This window comes from Vanessa atalanta, chromosome 12 (genome assembly GCF_905147765.1).
Source record: "Vanessa atalanta chromosome 12, ilVanAtal1.2, whole genome shotgun sequence".
Lineage (NCBI taxonomy): Eukaryota > Metazoa > Arthropoda > Insecta > Lepidoptera > Nymphalidae > Vanessa > Vanessa atalanta.
The window spans coordinates 11018969-11040064 of NC_061882.1; the positions used below are offsets into that span (position 1 = coordinate 11018969).

The window sequence follows — 21096 nt, forward strand, 5'->3', positions numbered from 1 at the left end:
CGTTTTATCTCGATAAATATCGTCTTTAACGTGCACTTGCACTATAATAGTAGAGAACGAACTAGTTCGATTTTTGAATGTTTAATATGTGATAATTAGTTAATTATATTCAGTCTTAGTTAGACTTTATAATCTTCTAAGATATGTATTGATTAGTCCGCACGTCTTAGATCATTCAAGGAAGAAAATAGCTGAACACAAATTGCAATCTTGTTTTTTTTTTATTTCTCGTTCGAGATAAGTAATAAATGTAAGAAAAAAACAACTATAATTTATATGACTATTAAAAATATTTGAGTCATGGTGTTAGATGATGCATCATTGTCATCATCGTCATCATCTCAGCCGTATGACGTCCACTGCTGGACTCGGCCTCCCCGTAAAACGACCGGTCTTGCCTAGCCTATTGGGTTAACCATGCTCCGCTTACAATGCATTTTACTAAATGTCATTTTGGGTTTTTAATTTCTATAAATAAAAAATAATGATTTAATAAAGAATCCTTTTATTTTGTAATACAGAGTCAAAGACTCTACAAACGACATTGCAATCAGGAGAGCTATTGCGTTTTAAATGTGATAACATATCAAATACTGTTACTTAAATCTACACCATAAATAATTTAGCAATTTACACAGCTCTGCATTAGCATAAGGTAATTTATATCAAGTTTGAAGGCTCCATAACATGAAGCAATCTTAGTCTAGACTAACTTACACCAAAATAAATAAAAATTGTGAAGTTACCGAACCTATTTCAGACATTGCCTGAACTTACCGACAAGTCAAAGCTTCATTATATCTGTAATTTTCATTTTATAATATTCAGTAATTGGTCAATGTTGGCATTAATTTTTATCTTTTCCTAGATATAGTTCATTTAATTCCAATTTCAAATTTCAACATTAAAATCTCAAATTCACTTAAAAAATGTTTTCTTTTACATTTACAAACATCATCTTAAAAAGTGGGTTTATACAACCATCATTTAAATGTTTGGTATTATAATGAAGTCCTGACATAGCCAATATTAGTTAAATATAGGAACCTGTTCTAAATTTACCTAAAAATGTGAGCTTACATTAATATAACTATTAAATACTTTGTCACTGGTGCGATCAGGAATTTTAAGACATTAGTAACCTAACCGCAAACAATCATTACATTATTATAATGTAATATATTAAAATGCACTTCTCATTGCAGATATTCATATTAGTAATTTAGTAATATACAGATAAATTGTTTGCTCTTTTATTCCTGATCCAATACAAAAATATTAACTAAGATTTTTAAAAGCATTGCATGTGCATCGTTAGTGGTTAACAACGCGACAATCAAATCAATTACGGCCACGAAAACATTAATGTAAATATTATGATAATTCATATAACAATAAAATTTTAAAATAAGACAGGTATTTTATTCTCTGGTTAAACATAGACATTTAGTACCAATCACTGTCTCTACTTTCAATCTCATTGAACATGTGACATTTTTTTGTGAATTTCTTTTCAATTGTGATGATAATTTAAAGCGTAATTACTATAATTAAATTCAATAAACATACAATTGTATAAACATGCCTATTTAGTGTTGGAACACTAAATATGACAAATCTTCATTATTTACTAGAAGTAACGCTAAAGTGCTTCAAAACATAGTAAATATTTACACAATATATGGTACATAAAACATTAACTTGCTCGTAACATAAAACCAACTAAAACTCTATACTTTTACAACATCAATAGCTTTCGATCTATGAAATAATTATAAAATAAAATTCTCAGTCTTCTATTAAATAGTTATTATAGATCATTATTTAATTAGATCTTGGGAGTAACATTGTATCATACATTTTGTACAACATAGAAATTGACCTGACCTAGATTAGTATCTAAGTAATATTATATATATATATAAATTTTACTGTTCTATAGTAAATGTTTGTGATGATAAGCAATTTCAAACTTGACTCTTTACTTTTGTCATATAATACACAGCAGTTATAATGTCTCAACACAGATGGAAGCCCCATCAACACCATACACTAGTAAGCCGTATCGTACCGTTATTTTGCGCGTTTTCACCTTTATATTACACAACGGCAGTTTTATTAGCCATTAACACGAATGGATCTATCTTCTTTTATTCTTCGAGTTCTGGTTGAATCACTAAAGTTATTCGGAGGCATTTCCCACACACTTCTTACATCGAATATAATATGCTTAGTATGACTCACAATATCTCAGCATATAAACCGTTCTGTAAGTCGTGAGAATTTCAAGGCCTTCAGTGGTTATGCACAAATTTCACTTGGGAAAAATTATTTTAAAAAACTTATCCACTGTTATTTTTGCAATATCAACCCTCAGTGTTGCTCTGTATAATGTGAAGCATTCGACTATTTTAGTTCCAAGCTTTCTCATCTAAACTGAATGTCGAGTTTTATGCCCAGTTCGATCAGTCACGCCACACAGACTACTCGCAGAGGTGGAGCGTTCAGTTGGCCCGGGCGCGCTTGGCGTGCGAGGAGGGCGGCGCGTGCGCGGGGCGCGGCGGCTGGTGCGGCGGCTCGTCGGCCAGGCCCGACCTCATCATGTACTTGAACTGCAACATGTGCTGCATCACATCACGAATTTGAACCAATGCCATGCCATTCTCGCCCGCCGCTGCGGATTTACACTTGCCCGAGTTTCGTAGGACTTGAAGTTGAGTTCTGCAAAGACAAATTCGTTCTTTAGTATTTTTTTTTATATTCGAAACACAGGACACTTCGTTTTTTTAATAATCATATGCTAGTATATTATATATTTAGGCTATTTTTTTCACTTTAAGCTAATATAATTGAGCTACTTTTTAAACGACTTCGAAATTGGATAGGAATGTTACAAGTTTTAGCTACCGGTAGTACGATAGAATACAGTTATTGAGTGTTCTCAGCGTTTCTCGATGGGAGCGACTCACGTGTTAGGCCTGAAGAGCGTGAGGCCGAGCGCGTCGAGCATGGCGCGGCACGTGGTGAGCGACACGCGCGGGAAGAAGTGGCTGGCGAGGTCGGGCAGCGTCATCAGCAGCTCGGAGTACTGGTACGGCTTGGCGTTGATGCAGGGGACCATCGTGTTTTCTACGACTGCTTTTTGTACCTGCGATAATTGTTTATTGTTAAGAAACATGATCATGATTTCCTTCGGACCGATTTCGGCCATGAAGGATATTCTCAGGAGACTAGAAAACGGTGCAGATTTTATGAAGCTCAAGTTTGTGCGCAAACATAGGTGCACTCTCCATTCCCTCACTTATAATCCGATGGAGGGCAAATTCAATCCTATACGATCGTAACGAGTCAGGCACCGCTATATCGACAGAAAAGACCAATAACTTTTACTTGTTCGAACTCCGGGGGTCTATGGTCGTATAAGCAAATGAGTAGTTAGGGACAAGAAGAGCATTTATATTTTCAGAATTAAAAGTGGTCTGTTTACATCAGGATGTTTTACCTTATACGGCGTATGGTTGCCACTTATACTGATGTCTGGTATCGGCGTAAGCCTTTTGCGAGTGTCGATGGAGTGAGAGGTTGAGTGGCCATTCATTGTCCCAGTTACTTGTGGTGGAACACTGTTAACGACAAACAATATTAACATTTATGATAATTAAAATTAATTATGAAATGAATGTATCGACAAATCTAATGATTTATTTTCTAAAATGGATTTTTATATAAAAATTATTTTTTTAGAAACAAAAAGAAATGAAATAAAATATGAAAATAATTAATATAACTCAGTGACAAGACAATGGCGAATGGAAATTAGTTAAAGCAGATTTGGAACATCCTGTATACGCGCTCAGTGAAGGGACGACGAAAAATACCCTAGGGTACACCAAAAATAGCTTTACGACTATTAGGGTGTCAAATATTGTTACAAAAATACATGTACGCTTGAAAGGCTATAACAGTCCCTCCCTCGTACCTCTTAAAACGATTAAAATTTATATTAGGATATAAATGTATTTTATTTCATAATTTAGTAATCGTTTAAAACAATTTAAAAAAAAAACTTTTTTTACTGTTTAGCGAGTTATTTGATTTTATTTAAGAGCTATCGTGGACTCTCTGTTTATTTAAATAATCTAACATTAACCATGTAGATAAGATAAAGGATTATGCTTATTATGATAAACATCTAAGATATTTAAATTTAATTTAATTCTGCGTGTACAATAAATCTTTGATATTAAAAATGGTTTATTTTTATTACCCTATAATTAGGGTATCCATAGCGATAAGAATTTGTTTTTAGAGGATGCACGCTATGACACGGCATTTTTTGAATTAAATATGTTTCACTTCTTGTTAATTTAATTTTTATTTAATAAACTTGATTAATAATCATTAGAATAAATTTGATTTTCCGTACTAATCGTCTTCGGGGAATTAAATTTTTACTAAACTTAATATGACTCCTATACATCTTTAAGTTATTTATAGAATGTTTTGTGAGCTTTAACGATCTGTCTGTACAAATGGAAACTGAAATACTTTTAGTGAATATTTTAAAATCCAGAGTTATTAATAATTTAGTTATATTTCAAGATGAAAATATACTACTTTTGATAAATCTACCTAAATACTTAAAAGAAATTAACAAAACTAGCAAGCTAAATTTGTTCACGTCTAGAACATTCGACGATTCATTTATTCAACAATTCGTTGTAAATGTCACTACGAATTCTGTTCTTGCTATGTTGCTTATATACAGGATGTTCTGAACGTTGAATCTGTAGTATGGTTAAGATGCTCACTTCATGGTGGTGGTGTTGGCCGTACTCCTCACCAGAGGTGGGGGCGGCTGCTGGCCCATCGCCATTGTTATTGCACTGTTCGGAAACTGGAATAAACGATAACAGAATATTGTTCACCTTCCATTCGCAAGTAATTTTCATAACGTAAAATGATTATAATTTAAAATAATACACGGAGAAATTATTCATAATATGTATGCATAGAATAAATTACTATTCTTAAATTAAAAATACTTTGGCTGTCGACTCGTGCCACAGACGGCACATTATCGATCTTCTCGACTAAACTTGTTATGGTGATAGCTTACACATTCTTAAAGTTATAACAAATTACTTCAATTCGAGACTCTACTAGAAACAAATCGAATAGCTGGAACGATTATTATAATATAACAACGAAACAAACGAGGAAAATATTCGATACACGGTTTTCCCGGAACGACACTATTCGAAGCCGGACGGATACATTTTAAGGAATATATTATATTTTCTGCGAAGATTTCAGCTTTACGTGAATAACAAATATAACGAAAAAAATAATATACAAAAAATACTTTACTCAACATTTAAGTACAAAACATGTTTTTAATTAAAAATTAATGAACACAAAATATTTGAGTTTGTTTTAGAGTTTCATGAGTGCGTCGTGTCGCGTGTGCGCTGCGTACCTGCACGTTGCGGTTGTGCTGCGAGCGGTGCTGCGGCATGGCGACGGCGGCGGCCGCGATCGCCGCGCTGTTGTAGCGCGCCGCAGCCTGTGCCTGCGCCACTTGAGCCTGCGTCGCGATCATACTTATTATCATTTTAAACTATTGAGGATAATTGAAAATATTATCAAAAAATTGAACCCGCAGTCAGTGTTACGGTCGTTTAAAATCATGTATTTTACTAGTTTTCTTGAAACCTTTCTAAAACTTGCAACAAAACTAACCTGCGCGAGCCTGATGACTTGTTGCGTCTGAGCTTGCGTCAGAGCTCCGGGCAGGTTCCAGCCGTTCGCGAGGGCCTGCACGGCGGCGGCGGATATGCCAGCGTGCGGCATCTGCATGGCCGACGAAGCGGCCGAGTGTCGCTGCGTAGGCCGCCTGCCTCGAGACGCGCTCACGTTGCTCACCCCGAGGGACACGCCGCTACCTACCACTCCGCTCACAGCGCCCGGCGGCGGGGCTGGCGGGGCTCTCGTCCACTGACCACCACCTGATACTGAACCTGTAATATTTTCAATTTTAGTAACCAGTACAGTTTAGTTTACTTTACCTATATAATTGTATATATATTTTTCTGGCATTGGTTGACGGACGAGCATATGGGCCACCTGATGGTAAGTGGTCACCACCGGCCATAGACAAAGGCGCTGAAGAAATATTAATCATTCCTTACATCACCTATGCGCCACCAACCTTGGGAACTAAGATGTTATGTCCCTTGTGCCTGTGATTACACTGGCTCAATCGATAATTCTATGAAGAAATATTTTAACTACATTTTATAAAATCTATAAAATATATTCTATACTTATAAATCGTTTGTCCTGATTATCAGCTAAATAACCGTGTCTATAAAGTTTTGAACATCATGGTCAATTATATATTCTTTTGTATTATTATATCTGCACAGACATGCTGTCATAGCTCAATTTTAAGACATTTATGCCTTCTTAACCCTGGTGTATAAAATACGAAGATTTTCGTGTGACGCAATATTGCAATTGTAGCTTTACCGTTTGACCGCCTCTTAATCTAGCCCCTATGCCTCATGTACTATGAGTGTTGGATCCTTCTCCATTACCGTACCCTTGTATCTATAGGAATTATTTTTCTGCTTGTGTGTATGTCAAGTACAGAGTCTTACGTTGGGTTTTGGGGGGATAGCATGGTCGCTATATTTTGATTTTATTTATTTATTGAAATAGTAACACTATCAACTTATCACTGAACACTTAAAATAATTTAATATTTTTAAAGTATTTGAAATTGTAAACTAAATTTTAATATATATGGGCAGACTCAAGGTCTTTTAGGTTATAACGTTAATAATATACTTTTGTTGTTGAGTTGAGTAAAATACTATTGTCATTTGGCTGACGCTAATACGTTACAAATTGGACAAGGCCTCCTCTATTTGTGACCCCAAAAGAACAAGACTAACTAACTCGGTTTTCATTGCAAAAATAAATGACCTTGCCTATGGTGGTTTTAACAAGTATATTTATTACTACGAAATACTAATAAATTAATGCAATTTTTAAGAAATAACTTTTCTTTTAATTAAATTCTTATGAAAATATATACGAGCACATGTTACTTAGATGAAGGATTGTCATTCTCCAAATACTTATGTTATTTTCGTGTATAACCTCGTGTTTCGTAAATCCATGAATAAATTTAGATTTATGTTATATATTTAGCTATTAATATAATAACATATTTTTTAATATAAATTTAAGGCAATATATTAATATCGACAATCGCATATCGTGGTTACCTTGTTACGTGTTTAAACACGAGGTAGGTATGCCATCTACTGGTTCATTAAAAGTACGTACATAAATACAAAGACAACAGTCAACAATATTTTTTATATTTGATTTAGTATAATAATAAACATTTTAAGTGACGTTAATTTATTTATAATATACATTATTTATAAAAAAACATTTGTTTTTATTTAAAGAAAACGTTAAAAAAAATAAAATAGCATCACGATTTGAACCCATGAACTTTTAACCATTCCCACCACAAATTCAACACGACTAACAAGGCTAATAGCGAATAAGACTTAAAATAAATTAAAAAGGAAACATCTACGCGGCCGATGCAAATTATTTTTATCATGTCAAGGATTTGTTGAAGGTCTAACCTCAATACCAAACCACTTTTTAACTCAAGCGAAGTATCTATCTAGCACAAAGAATATATTATTATTATATAGATGTATAATTGTACACCAACAAAAAAACTTATAAATTAAGCGAATAGACAGATTTCTATGAAGTTTTTTATATAGGCGCTGATTTTAATTAAAGAACGTTCGAAAATTTCTCGGTACCTTAATACCTACATCTATAAAACGTATAAAACCAAGTCACTGTTTTCCTCTGTCTGTCTCACGCTTATTTCAAGCTACTCAACACATTTTGATAAGGTTTTCATAAATAGAAAGAGATAAACCTACCTCAGGTTTGTAGATATAATTTGTAAATATATTGTACAACATGTCTAAACTATCTTTTCAGGAAGTTCATGGACGTTACGAATCGGGCATGTTTGACTTTTAGGTACTCCATCCGGCGAATTTTATTTAATGTTTCCAGTCCGTACTGGTTCACATAATGTTGTCTTAGATTTTCGCGATTATTACACATTGAAATAAAACTAGTTTTTAACGGATTTAATCGCGTATATTAATTATTTTAACATCCCGACGTTTCGAGCACTTTGCAGTGTTCGTGGTCACGGGCAGACTAAGGTGACATTTGTCTGTTCGAATTACAAAAGAATGTCTTATGTCTAAACATTGTCTACTATAAAAGGTGTTTTGCCCAAAAAAAAAAAAAATGTTTTCGTATACTTAATGTGGTCTGAGCTCTGAACTGTGTTACATGAACTCGATGACAAATATCAGTAGGAAAAAATAGTATGTTATTTTCAATTCCCTCCTAAAACAAAGCGTTAGAACAAGCTTAGTTTAATTTAAAAACTTGACTTAAACATGAGTGGTCTTGACCTGCAGTTTAAGGAAAATTGGCAACTGTGTCAGTCCAGCCACGTGAATTTGTTCGAAAGTGTAAAAAACAAATACATTTTAGAAAACTTGTATAGTTAGAACAACTACCACCAATCAACACAGAAGCAGCTCGGTGGCAAGATAAGCTTCCAGGCTTTCTTAACAGAGGCACCAGTTACACTGTTACTATTTAAATATATAAAGCATAAAACTGAATAGAGGAGTATAATTTGAATTAGGTTCACAGGAAACAGAAAAAAGGTCAATCCTAAACATTTCTTGCTTGCTAACAATTTGAACTATTTGGAACACAATAAGATAGCAAGTTTAAATAACGTAAGTACTATAACGCCAATGCAAATAGAAAATCACATAAAATGTATTATTATTACTAGAAAGTTCCATGTAACTCAAATAAAATCTATCCTTCTATCCTTATATTATAAATAAGAATGTTACTCTGTCTCTCTGTCTGTTGCTCTTTCACCGGCCAAATCACTGAATCAAATTGGATGAAATTTGTTAAAAAGCAAGCTTGGAGTTCCTATGTCCATAGGATACTCCTTTTGCCTAACACTTGACGACTTACTACTTAAAGGCAACTAGTATTTTATAAAAGTAACATTAATAATTAAAAATAATTTCCCGTTTTTGATTAATTTTCTTGCTTCGTTATTTAAATCTCATAACTTATTCAGTAAATAGTAACTAAAACGTAGCAAATATCGTACTTATAAACGAATGTGTGTATGATCGATGTTTGTCTTCACAAACACACTCAAACAGCAATTTTAGGTATAGAAACAAGAATCTAGAGCGAGCTAGGATCGTCTAGTATTTATAAGACTAACCTCAATCAGAATTATTAGTATTAGTAATTATTAATAGTAGTATAAAGCGCTCTTATTTATGCTAACAGACAAACAGTCTTCGATTAAAAGTATTCAACTTGTATTCAATCAAAGGTTTTTACGAAGAAAAAAAAACACTGATTGAGAAAGTTTTGCTTCATTGATTTTGTCTTTATAAAAGAAAAAGTGCAGTCGATCAAGATTTTTTAAAAACAAAAATAGTCGATCTATTTTTAAACTTTTTACAGGCAAGACTCCTTTTTTGTCACAATATTATTGTTACTACATTACGTTATAAATTAATTTTAATGTATTCTACAAGATATATATGATATCAATAAAATGATGATGGTTAAAAGTACATTGGAATTGCCTGTGACACAAATACAAAATTTTAATTAAGGATATCTTAATGCAAAAGAGGTGAAGTATAAAGATTTAAAAATTAAAGCTATGGTCAGCAAAGTGGTTGTATTCGTATAAAGTTCCGTTTAACCCATGCCTGCGATTGATCTGAATTTTGGAAAAAATTATCAAAACTCGAGATTGGTTTCGCGATTTAGTAAAATAGCGTTCAAATTAAATTATTGTATACACGATCCATCGTAATCTCCGTAGCGCAAGGTAGGAACGGAATGCTTAGAGAAGACAGAAGACAACGCCTGAAATGGTCAAAAGCAGTTGTTTGTACAGTTAGGTCTTAACGACAAAATATGAATGAATCAGAACTTCGAAATTCGAATCGTGACGTCTCCGGCGCTGCGGAGGGAACAGCCCTTGCGTATCAAAGCGTAGGCGCCTAAGCTCGCCTTCGCAGCTTCGGCTTGCTCCCGTTGATGCGGGGATAAAAGACTGTGGACTCCACTGTATGGGTTGGCCAATGGAACCAATTCCATGCCAGTTTTTTGTAATATATCACATTTTTCTGAGAAACGACTGGCTCTACAGAAAAATTGTATTAAATGTCTGTCTTCTCAACGCCTATAAGTTTTGTAGGAAATACAGAACATCAACCGAAAGTATTCTTTAAACGGAAGTACATTCTGATCCATTGAAGCTTTATTGTATGACAAATCTAATTTATTGCTAGCATTTGTTAAAATATCAATTTATTAAAAAAATATTTAAACCATTCAAATGACGAAGACGTCAGATGACATTAACTTTAAAACTAATCAAAACAAAACTGATTAAAAATTGTACTTTGACCTCAGTAAATTTAAAACAAAGCATAAAAAGTTGATTAGAGAAAATATGCCGATTATGATAAAAAAATAGGTCTATACATAACGTATACACAGCCTGCTTTTAGTTAATTCTAAATAATAGAAGACAGTTCAGTGTGTTCTCTGTGATTAACGTGGACAAACTTCTGCTCTGGTATACGAGTCCAAAAACAAGCGGAATGAAAAATTAAATGATTTTTTTAATAAGATTATCTTCAACCTCAATACTACAGTGAATATTTTTCCAATTTCTCAAAATGATCTGAAATAGGCTCCTATTATCTATTCTTATTATAGTAATATAATATATTTATTCTCAAAAATGTTATTTCCAGATATAGAGTACTTGCTTGCCATCCCATATTTGTGTAAAGCAGCCATCGCAACATCAAGCAACGAGCCAACGCCTATCAATAATTTTCCTCGTCTTGTTTCCTTGATAGCTCAGATATGGAGAAGCGTAATACACTCAGCTTGTACCCCTTCTTACATAATCAATAAAAGGTAAATCAATCAGTACGAAAATCTGTAGCCATAATCTTTCAGGTTGATGCTCGAAATTTAAACTTCTTCGGCGTTAATGTATAATTAAGCGCCATGCCATGGTATGTCGCATTGGCTCAAGCTCGGACTTCTGTGCCTCATCCTGTGCCCACAATCAATGTAGTACTCATACGGGTCACGTCGCTGTATTTTTTGCAGTGGAATAAGCATTTTCGGCACCAATTTTACACTAAGTCGTTTTCGTGTAAAGGATCCTTCAAATTATTAAATGTTTCATTTTCCAGCAGTCATTTTTTAGTATAGAGATCATGACACTTGTAAGTCATTGACAAGACACTGAGTACATAAACAGCTTTCATCGTCATTATTGCCATGTGAGTTTAACTTGCTTAGTCAAGAACTTACTCTGATGAAATTGCAATGTTCAATTTTCCCCTGTAATGTAGATTTCTTCTAGATTAAAACTTTGTTGATATTTGGTTGATTACTCGTCAACGAATGACGTGCTATAGTTACAAGGTGGTATATAAATTTTTCATGAGTTCCCACATTTTCGCGTTATAAGTTGAAAGTTGAACCAAATAACATCGGTAAGTCAGTGTCACAAACTTTGAACTTTAACCAAAATATATCTCAAGGCCTGAATTTCATCTGCAAATGCGAACCTTAGAATTTCGCAACGGATTTGAAAGCAGTTTTCGTCAATAGAGTGATTCGAGAGGATGGTTTGATTCATAATACATGCAAATCATACTAGAGAAAAGCCGAGAAAACCGAATTCCCTCTCCGGAAATAAGGATAATTTTACTTTTTACGTTGTTTCTTTAATCCAAAACTTGTATACAGACCCTTATTGTACTCGTGTGAAGACGGGGCGGAAAAGCAATAAATAAATATGAAGTAAAACGAATAAATACATAAGAGTTTCGTATATAAGTAAGAAAAATAATATATACGAAGCTCTATTCCTGTAGAGTGGAGGGGGACATCATTTTATGACGGTATAAGAGAACTTCAAGCCGTTTGCCGTCACGGCAGACGAGTCAATCAGTCGAGGCGCTCCAAAATATGTTACAAGTATATACTAGCTGAAACTGCGGCTTTAACTTCCAAAAGTTTGTGTTTTATAAATTTCGCCCCCGTTTTACTCCCTTAGGGTGGAGTTTTGTAAATCAGGATTTGAATTTGATTTGAAATTCTTAGCGGATGTCTACACCATATAAGGAATCTACCTGCCAAATTTCAAGTTTGTAGGTGTGTGTTTCTGAGATTTTGTGAATAATCAGTGAGTGGTATTTCGCTTTTATATATTTAGATTGTAAAAACTATTACAAGTTAATAATTATTACAGAAGATAATCTGAGACATGTCTGCCAAGTTATCTATTAATCTACCTATTTGTAAAGGATTTCTAATGTATCTCTCAATCGCGAAATACACACTCGTGGCATTACATTGAGCTATATCAAGTGTTTTCTAAACTCTTCGTAACACCATGATTTGTAATCTTTTTCGGAGACCAGGTTGATTTTTTTTTTATAATAGGTTTATTTTTTATTTCTATCTTTAAATCATAGAACTTTTTAGAAGATCTTTTAGAAAACAATACCCTTACTAAAATGAATATAATAATACTTCATACAATTTGCACTATTTTAATCATTGAGTATTTATCGAATATGACCCAGGCAGAAAAAACGAATTTCACTAATTATAAAAACGCATTTATATCATAAGAAAGTTTTAGCGATGCTATGTGTTACATATATAATTATATGTATAAAATCAATATACCTAAAGCCACGTTTTATCCTATTACGTCACGATTTAAGTATTTATCGGAGCCTACTTAACTTGACTAAAATATGTTTTGATTTGATTGTTATTAAACATTTAAATCCTGCCTAAAGAGATAGAAAACACTGTATTCGTTTATGATATGGTTTCGTATTCCTATAATTTACCAGGAACAAAGTTGCCCATCTTTTATGTATTGTGTATAAGCAGTTTGAATTACATGGCTTAGTATACCTTGTAGATACGTGGCGCGACTCGCAACTCGACTAAACTGTACTACATATTAAAAACCCCACTTCCAACATATCTTCTGCATATTACGAATATCGATCATTAATAATCATATTTTTGTTAAGTTTATTGTTTATGGTGTAAATAAATAGTAAAGTATGTGCCCAGACAATTTCGAAATGTAATTTTGTTTTTTTCATGTAGTATTGTAATTGTAATAAATAACTATAACTCTATGGTTACTGAACAAAACAATAAGAAACCATGTTTGAAGATGTAAATGAGCAAGAGAAACTGAAAAATGGGCCATGAAAAGCTAGCTATTAAAAAGATAATTATTAACTCGCCAAGATTAAGATGTGTATAGTTTGACTATAGTTTTTTACAGTTGTGTTATATATAGACTACAGTATACATACATGTCTCATACAGTTTGGCATATGGTTAATGGCCCCTAAACCACTCCTTACATATGAAGCATAAAGTTATATAGTATTTTGCCATATGTATCTTATACAAAAGTATTATTCATACTGGTAAATTCTGAGAAAAGCACATTCAACCATCAAGACAGCCTTTGTAAAAATACCCTATTTTGTCAGTCAGTGTCAAGTTTAAGACAACACTTTTTCAAACCCATATAAGAATTAAAAAAATATATTTTTTCAAAAGGATATTATAATAATAGAAATTAGAAACAATAAAGAGTTATTAACCATAAGCAAATTACTTCTTTATAATTTAGTCAAGTTTATCGTTTATGGTTAAGTTGGATAGGTTTGGTCTAAATTAGTATGCCATAGATTCTATATGTATCATAGTTTCAAAATGACTGGAAATAAAAAAATAAAAAATTTTTAATTAATAAAATTAGGAATAAATATATGTTATTTTATGATACTCAAATTAAATTTACCTACTTATTTTTACAAAGTATGAAAGAACAAAAAAACACCATCAAAGTACATAAGGCAATTATGTGTCAAAAGGTCCATAATAAGCCGGTGAAGACAGATAGCCAGTCTACTTCCCCGCAGATATGTTGAGGTAATTTATTTTTTATTTTTATAAGACAAATACCTAATTAAAGCCAAATAAGTCTAGGGAAAGATCAAACGATCATAGCTAGTAAATTCCAAATGGCTTTAAAAATTTTTTTTAAAAAAATAATGTTCGAGAGTATTATAGTTAATAAATTTAAAAAAATACATGAATCATCGTTGTTTATTAAATTCCATAATGCTTCAGTGCTAGTTAATTTATGACAATGCAAAACTGGAAGTGTTTATTATATCATGTACAAAACCATAAGGTCAAATCATAACATGCTTCCTATATGAACATTATACATAGTTGTGAACTTCAAAAACAATCTGTTGTTTTTTTTTCGTAAGTCTTCTCAGATCACAGTATATTCTTTCCGGAACCAGTGGTAGTTTTATATGATGTAATGCTTCTACATTGAATAAAATACCTCATATAGAGATGGAGCAGTTAACAAAAATAGATACTATTTAGATTATGATTTATATAATATTGATGTAGGAGCTGTGGATAATCGTAGCACAGTATAATGAGTGGGTACTAATACAACAAATATCTCTGAAATTTGTAATATTGTAATGAATTCTTACCCTTTGCAGAGATCAGCAGCTGAGAATCAACAACTTTGTTAGGCCAGTATTCTTCAAACTCGGTGCCCGGGGGAAAGTAACTTTTAATGTCCGTTAAACTAATAACTGAACATGTCTCACTTGCAAATAGTTCATTCCGTATCCCCTGTACCTTACAACAGAACTTCAAATAGGACAAATCCCAACCTTTTAACTGATCGGCTTTCAATTTTAAATTGTCTGTTTCACCTTCAAAGTAAAATAATGGTACAAACTTCTGTCCATCCCGCACTGTGTACGGCACTACAGATTCCTTGTTTATCCTAATAAAGCCACACTTGTCCTTGTTATTTGTTGTACCACGTAACAGTTTATTATAACACACATCTAAGAAATTATAGAACTCATAAGCGTCTGATAACCTCACTACCAAGTCCTTTTGTGTGAAGGGTTCCCGACCGAATTGTCCATCACAATGCCTGTTGTTGATCTCGTTGAGTAGCCGGGCCTCGATCTCAGTGATGTAGTAACTTCTTATACACGTACAGGAGTAGATGTCAGCATGGAGATAGTTCAGGTACTTGTTGAGGAGTTTAATCTCCACCATTCGTACCGCCACGTATTTCTCCCCTGATCGATAGATGTACGGAATGTGACATTTACCAAGCATATCCCAACCAAAGTGACCTTTCCAGCTAGCTTCATCGGGTGCTGGGGTTTTCTTGTCATCTGAAGTCGGTCTTTGTTCTGTCGTTGTTTGTTGGGTGCCTGGTTTTCTGGTGAGAAAGTTGAGTATGCCCATTTGCCCACCGACAGCCGCAGTCGGAGCTCCCAAGAGGGCTCCGGGTTGAGGTCGCGCGGCGGCTACTGAAGCAGCCAGTGCTTTCGCTTTGTTAGCTTCTACCATTTTTGCAGCAAGTTCCCTGATTTCGGCTTCATCAGGTCGCTCCGTTTTTATCTTAACATTATTGGGTTCTGTCATTATGGTGCAGAAAGTTGCACTTAATGTAATGTTTAGCACTACAGTTTTACAGTATCACGTCACTTTGACTCCCGCCTACATCGTGTCACTGTGCACCTTCAATCACACATCGTAAACATTGGAACTGATGTACACAACATCAAATTATCACCTCACTATTTGACAGATTAGCGATTCACAGCACACACTACAGGTTATTTAATTGTTATCAGTGTTATTTATAATCACATTTAAGTCACCAATTCGATTACGCGTCTGCCCGAGGTTCTCGGCAACTAGGACTGCGATGTAAACTTCCGTCTTGACGTTTCCAACTTTTAAATTAACAATTTACCCGGCATATAAAAATTCAATAAAAGTCATTATTATGCCAAAATAACTTTGATATCCGCGGAAAAAAATATTTTCGTTTCCACGCTGCGGTCGAGGGAACATGAAACCCAAATTTTGTGTTCACGAGGGAAATGCCCAATACCGTTGTATAGTCTCGTGGGGAGTGCGCATTAATTCATGTACATTTTTCACCTTTTGGTGACTCAGCATCGAACAAAATGGCCGCCGACAAGGCTTTGTTGGCCAATCGGGCCATTGCTAGTAATATACATACCTACAAAAATCCCGTCTGTGACGTAGGCGCACTCCCCACGAGACTAGTTCTCAAGGACTTTTCATTTTTAGTTTTCAAACTATCAGTTTATTTTTGGACACCTCTAAATTTTTGTACGCATTATACACTGCTATGGAATACTCTAAAATATATTAACAATTATTAAACTCATCACTTATATTAGATTTAGAATAAAACAAAAACTTCATAATAAATGAGATTTATGAATGTACTCTTACAAAGTAGGTAGCCACTATGGATAGTCTCGTGACACGGTTTCTTTGTAAAGAAGGAGTTCATATTAGAAAATCTATCCTAAAATCAACCTTATCTCTTACAGCTTAAGGACTGAATTTATTATTAAGTAAAAATAATTTTTGCCTTAACGACATGTGTACCGAGACTAGCCGACGCGCGCATTCCACGAACAATAATCCCCTGCACGAGTGAGCAAGATGGCGATAAGTAAAAAGTAGATGTCAAATGTTTAGGTATTTAACTATGAACGTAAAGAGAACGTAGGTAGGTATATAATGCAATTACGAGCTTACGTAAGCAACTCTAACCTACTTCGAATTGAAGTAGGTATACTTAGCGGTATTTTGACAAAATTATTTTATACAAAATTAATTTATTATAACTTTCATAAACAAATAAAATAACAATCCGTTAACATATTACATAAATACGTCCGCTTCAGCTTATCAACTGGTGTAAGAATATTTATTTTATTTTATATTTATATTTAACATTAGTTAGTAATACCTATATATGTATTCGACAGCTTATATTAACTGTAAAGAAGAACAAATATTATAAAAAGTGCATTTTATATACAAATTTTAAGCGGATCTCTCGATTGATATATAACACTTTTAAACAGCTGTATAGCTCATTTCATTAAAATCAATTCAGTTAAACCGGTACAAACTGATCCCTCTGTAACAGTTATTTTCATGTAAGTGGAAGGTCATACTTAAATAGTATTCGCTAGACTACACGTTATGGGAAAATACATTATCGGAGCATCTTATTATCAAACTAATAAGTATAATCTGAGAAGCATGCTATACCTAATCACAGGGTGAGATGGCAGTTGTAGCTTATTCGTTTTTTTTTTTAATTAGTCATACCTAACACATTTAATTATATTATTAGAAGGGTTTATGAAATTAATTCATTATTTTATATATAAAACATTTCGTAGGTTTGTTGATATATAACAATAGACATTTTTAAAATAGTATATAATATAATCATAAATAAATTCTATTATAATAACTCAAACTTAGAACTTTAAAATAATATATAATCCTCCTCCTAGTCCTATTTACAATACCCATTTGGAGATGTGTTCATATTGAAACAAAGCTGTAGTCTATAAAATAAGAATACTTCATATTATTATATATTTACTTATTTAGTACGCAATATGAGATGATATTGAAAAATAGACCAATTCACAAAAGTAAAATAAATATAATTAACTTTCATAGTAATCAAAATGCTGAATTAGTTACTAATTCACCTTGCGAAGATTTGACCCTAACAAAGAACCGCTGCAAATAAAATAAAAGCTTATTAAAAATAAAGCCGAATTCATTACCTCCTTCTGTTTGAAGTCGGCTGTAAAATAACTTTGTTGTGTGACAAAGCGATGCACCAATTTTAGTGTTTCTAAAGAATTTCATTTATACTCCATATTAATATTATGTAGAGGTAATTTGTTTGTTTGTATGTTGGGGGTAACTATGAAACCAATCATCCTTATATTAGCTAAATTATTCCTGTGTCCTATAAGATATAAATTTATTTTATATAATTTTCTAAATTGCGAAGGCGGGACGGAAGGCTAGTATAAATTAAATTTAGGATTAATTTATAAATTATAATTTTATTAATTAGATTAATTTATACAACTTCACAGTCCTCGCGCTCAAAAATTCAAGCAAATTATAATTGGTACAGTTTGTACTTTTTACTATTCATAACTCTTTGAACTTCTGTGTACCCTCCATGGTCATTAATACTGATAAAATGCATTGTATTTTTAACAGCTTGAAAGTTTTGCTAAAAATAGTATGTTTTCGAAGCCTCAACATTTTTCAATATACCGTTGATTTTACCTTTTTTCAAAATTAATTATAAATACAAAATAAAAATAATATGATATTATAAAAACTGTTTAACTTAAGCTTGGCTCGAGTATTGAGGCAATTATTCTCTTTGAGGGGTTCAGAAGACGTATTCTGAGAACTCGAAGTTCATCGTAGGACACGAACATGAAATGGCAGAATGTGTTAAGCCTCATTGACTATAGTAATTATTAAGATAGACGAATCAAAATGACTTATCAATGGCATTATGTTAACAACCGAATTACGGTGATGTAAATCGGTTGTTAACATTTCATGAGACGGATACCAAGTGAATTCTTACAGAATCACATTCTGCTGCTTCGTAATTATTATATGTTTTAAAAATACCAATTTCAGATGTATCCCTACATTTAATGCCAGATAGCCATTTTTTGTATTTGTTTACCTTATCCAAAACTAGAACTTAATCAAAGTGATCTCTAAAACCAAAAGTAACACAAAAATAAGCACTATACAAACCTATCTATTACAACACTTAGTCCATGCTTCATTTCATGGACGAGATTTTTATGAGATCGGTTCAGGACAAATGAGCAAGATGATGGTAAAAAGTCATCGCCACTCATCGACATTGTCGCTGTAAGTAATATTTACGGTAAACTTACATCGCTAACCACCAACAACCTTGGGAACTAAGATGTTTCGTCTGTTGTGCCTTTAGTTTGACTGACTCACTCATCCGTCAAACCGAAACATTGGTATTGTTTATCAAGTATTGCTTAGCGATAGAAAATTTAATGAATGGGTGGTCCCTAACTAGAGGTGCTTCCACAAAACCCTGCCTTTGCATAATCGCCTGATGCATGTTAAAACTTAGGGTAGATAGGCCATTAACCGATGCTTCAACGTCGTTTGTTTGTAGTTTTCTAAGCGAGCATTAAAAATGACTTCAAGGGCCTCTGCGTGGCTGTTTGCCCCTGGACTTACAAAGTTTTTTTTTTGGGTCAGGCATATTCAGTAGCATAGGATTTGTACTCATAAATTCTTAATTTCTTAGGTATTTTTTAATCTTTATCCATTTAAAAAATATACAGAAAAAAATGTTCTGCTTCTCACTCATCAATTTACCACATAAGGGCTGAAAGAGGCAGTGTCGATTTAAGAATAGTTACCAATTACTGGTATACATCATACAATGTTAAAGTGGAATCGATTGAAATTGAATAAGTGAAAGCACTTACTTTATAACAAATCGAAGATTAGCATTTGCCAAGTTATTCGCATTTGTATCATGCATGTATAATTGAAGTCTAATTGTTACTTTCCTAATACTTTGTCTTCGATGGTAAGTGCACTTACCATTTCAACGTCTCGATAATGATAAAGTTGAAAATATGATTATAATTTAGATTTTTTTTTTCAATTTACTAAGAAATGTAGGTTATTTTCGTATCCCATTTAAAATATATAGGTTTTTTTTTAACGTTGCCACTGTAGCTTTTGTATAATATTATGAGAACATTATTTTTAACGTTACAGACATAGACGAATTTAATTTAAATTAGCAAATGACGTAATGCAGATATGAATGTTGTTTGTTTTGTGTTAATCTACATCCGCAACAGTAGGTAGGTTATAAGAAATTTCAATTTGAACTTTTCTCATACTTCTACCTCTTCAAAAAGTTTGTTAAGTAAAACTAAATTGATCAATATATATTCTTTAAAATATGTTTGTAGCTTTTTAGAAAAAAAAACGCCTGGATTTAAACTCGAGTTCCATCACAGGACTGATTGATCACTAATTGTGAATAACCGCATTGAAAATCTGTTCTGAACAACTATGCGAATTTCTTGCCGTTTTTAACGATTTTTTTTGGCGTTATTGTTTAAATATTAACGATTCAAAAACGCTTTATTGTGAAGCTTACTTGAATAAAATACATTTGATATGATTCGACCTTAACGTTATATTTAATATTCTAACTTTAAATCTCTACTAATATTATAAAGTAATTCTGTTTGTTGCTCTATCACGGCCTAGCCACTGAATCGAATTTGATGAAATTTGGTATGAAGCAAGCTTGAACCCCATGAAAGTATTTTATGATCACAACCCCTAAAAAGGGAACAAAGCCGCGGGAGAAAACTAGTACATAGTATAAGTATCTATATTAAGAACGATATTTTCATCGTATGGGAAACTAAATAATAAACTGTTACAAAGTAACTCATTGTAAAATTATTAAGAATTCTCATATTTACTGGAAAAAAAATGGCAGAGCGAATTATTAATGGAATTCCTGCATTGTTCTCATTTCATTTCTTCATTAAGGGACGGTTGATATTTCTTATAACTCTAATAGTGGTGTCCATTAACCTGTGCCCATTTATCCGTCCGCCTACCATACTATAAAAAAACAGTTCCAAAAATATAACCATTCAACGCATCGTTCCCCTGTAGCATGCCGGGGATCGACATTACTTCTTATGGTTAAGACTGAGTTGAACCAAGTTTTTCCGGATCTGCTGGTATACCAGCAACTTATAAGTTAGCTATTAATGAAATAAAGTTCAAACTTTGCTTATGATAAGTATTGTATTTTCTATTTCACTTATATACCTTCAGGTGTTAGAGGCTTGGTAGATT

At 33.1% G+C, this 21096-nt stretch overlaps 1 protein-coding gene across 2 annotated transcripts; it reads right to left on the minus strand.

Moving 5' to 3' along the window:
* Positions 1-494: 494 nt before the first annotated feature.
* Positions 495-16234, minus strand: LOC125067669. 2 transcript variants are annotated; one of them, XM_047676377.1, is made up of 8 exons: positions 14781-16234; positions 5743-6020; positions 5480-5587; positions 4812-4897; positions 3503-3623; positions 2970-3148; positions 2495-2721; positions 495-2453 (listed from the first exon to the last, which is right to left on the minus strand). In XM_047676377.1, exons 1-7 carry the CDS (start codon positions 15739-15741, stop codon positions 2505-2507), a joined length of 1950 nt encoding a protein of 649 aa, XP_047532333.1. In that variant the 5' UTR covers positions 15742-16234; the 3' UTR covers positions 495-2453; positions 2495-2504. The 2 variants fall into 2 exon arrangements, with proteins under 2 accessions (XP_047532333.1, XP_047532332.1); XM_047676376.1 differs by having other exon boundaries at positions 495-2721.
* Between the last annotated feature and the right edge of the window lie 4862 nt (positions 16235-21096).

Bases quoted from the DNA above. Each gene is read 5' to 3' on its own strand.
- LOC125067669 (XM_047676377.1), bottom strand. From the start codon at position 15,741: ATGACAGAACCCAATAATGTTAAGATAAAAACGGAGCGACCTGATGAA. The intron at 4,898-5,479 runs GTACGCAGCGCA...CGTTTATTCCAG, and splicing joins AGCACAACCGCAACGTGCAG to TTTCCGAACAGTGCAATAAC. The intron at 3,624-4,811 runs GTGAGCATCTTA...TGTCGTTAACAG, and splicing joins GCCAACACCACCACCATGAA to TGTTCCACCACAAGTAACTG.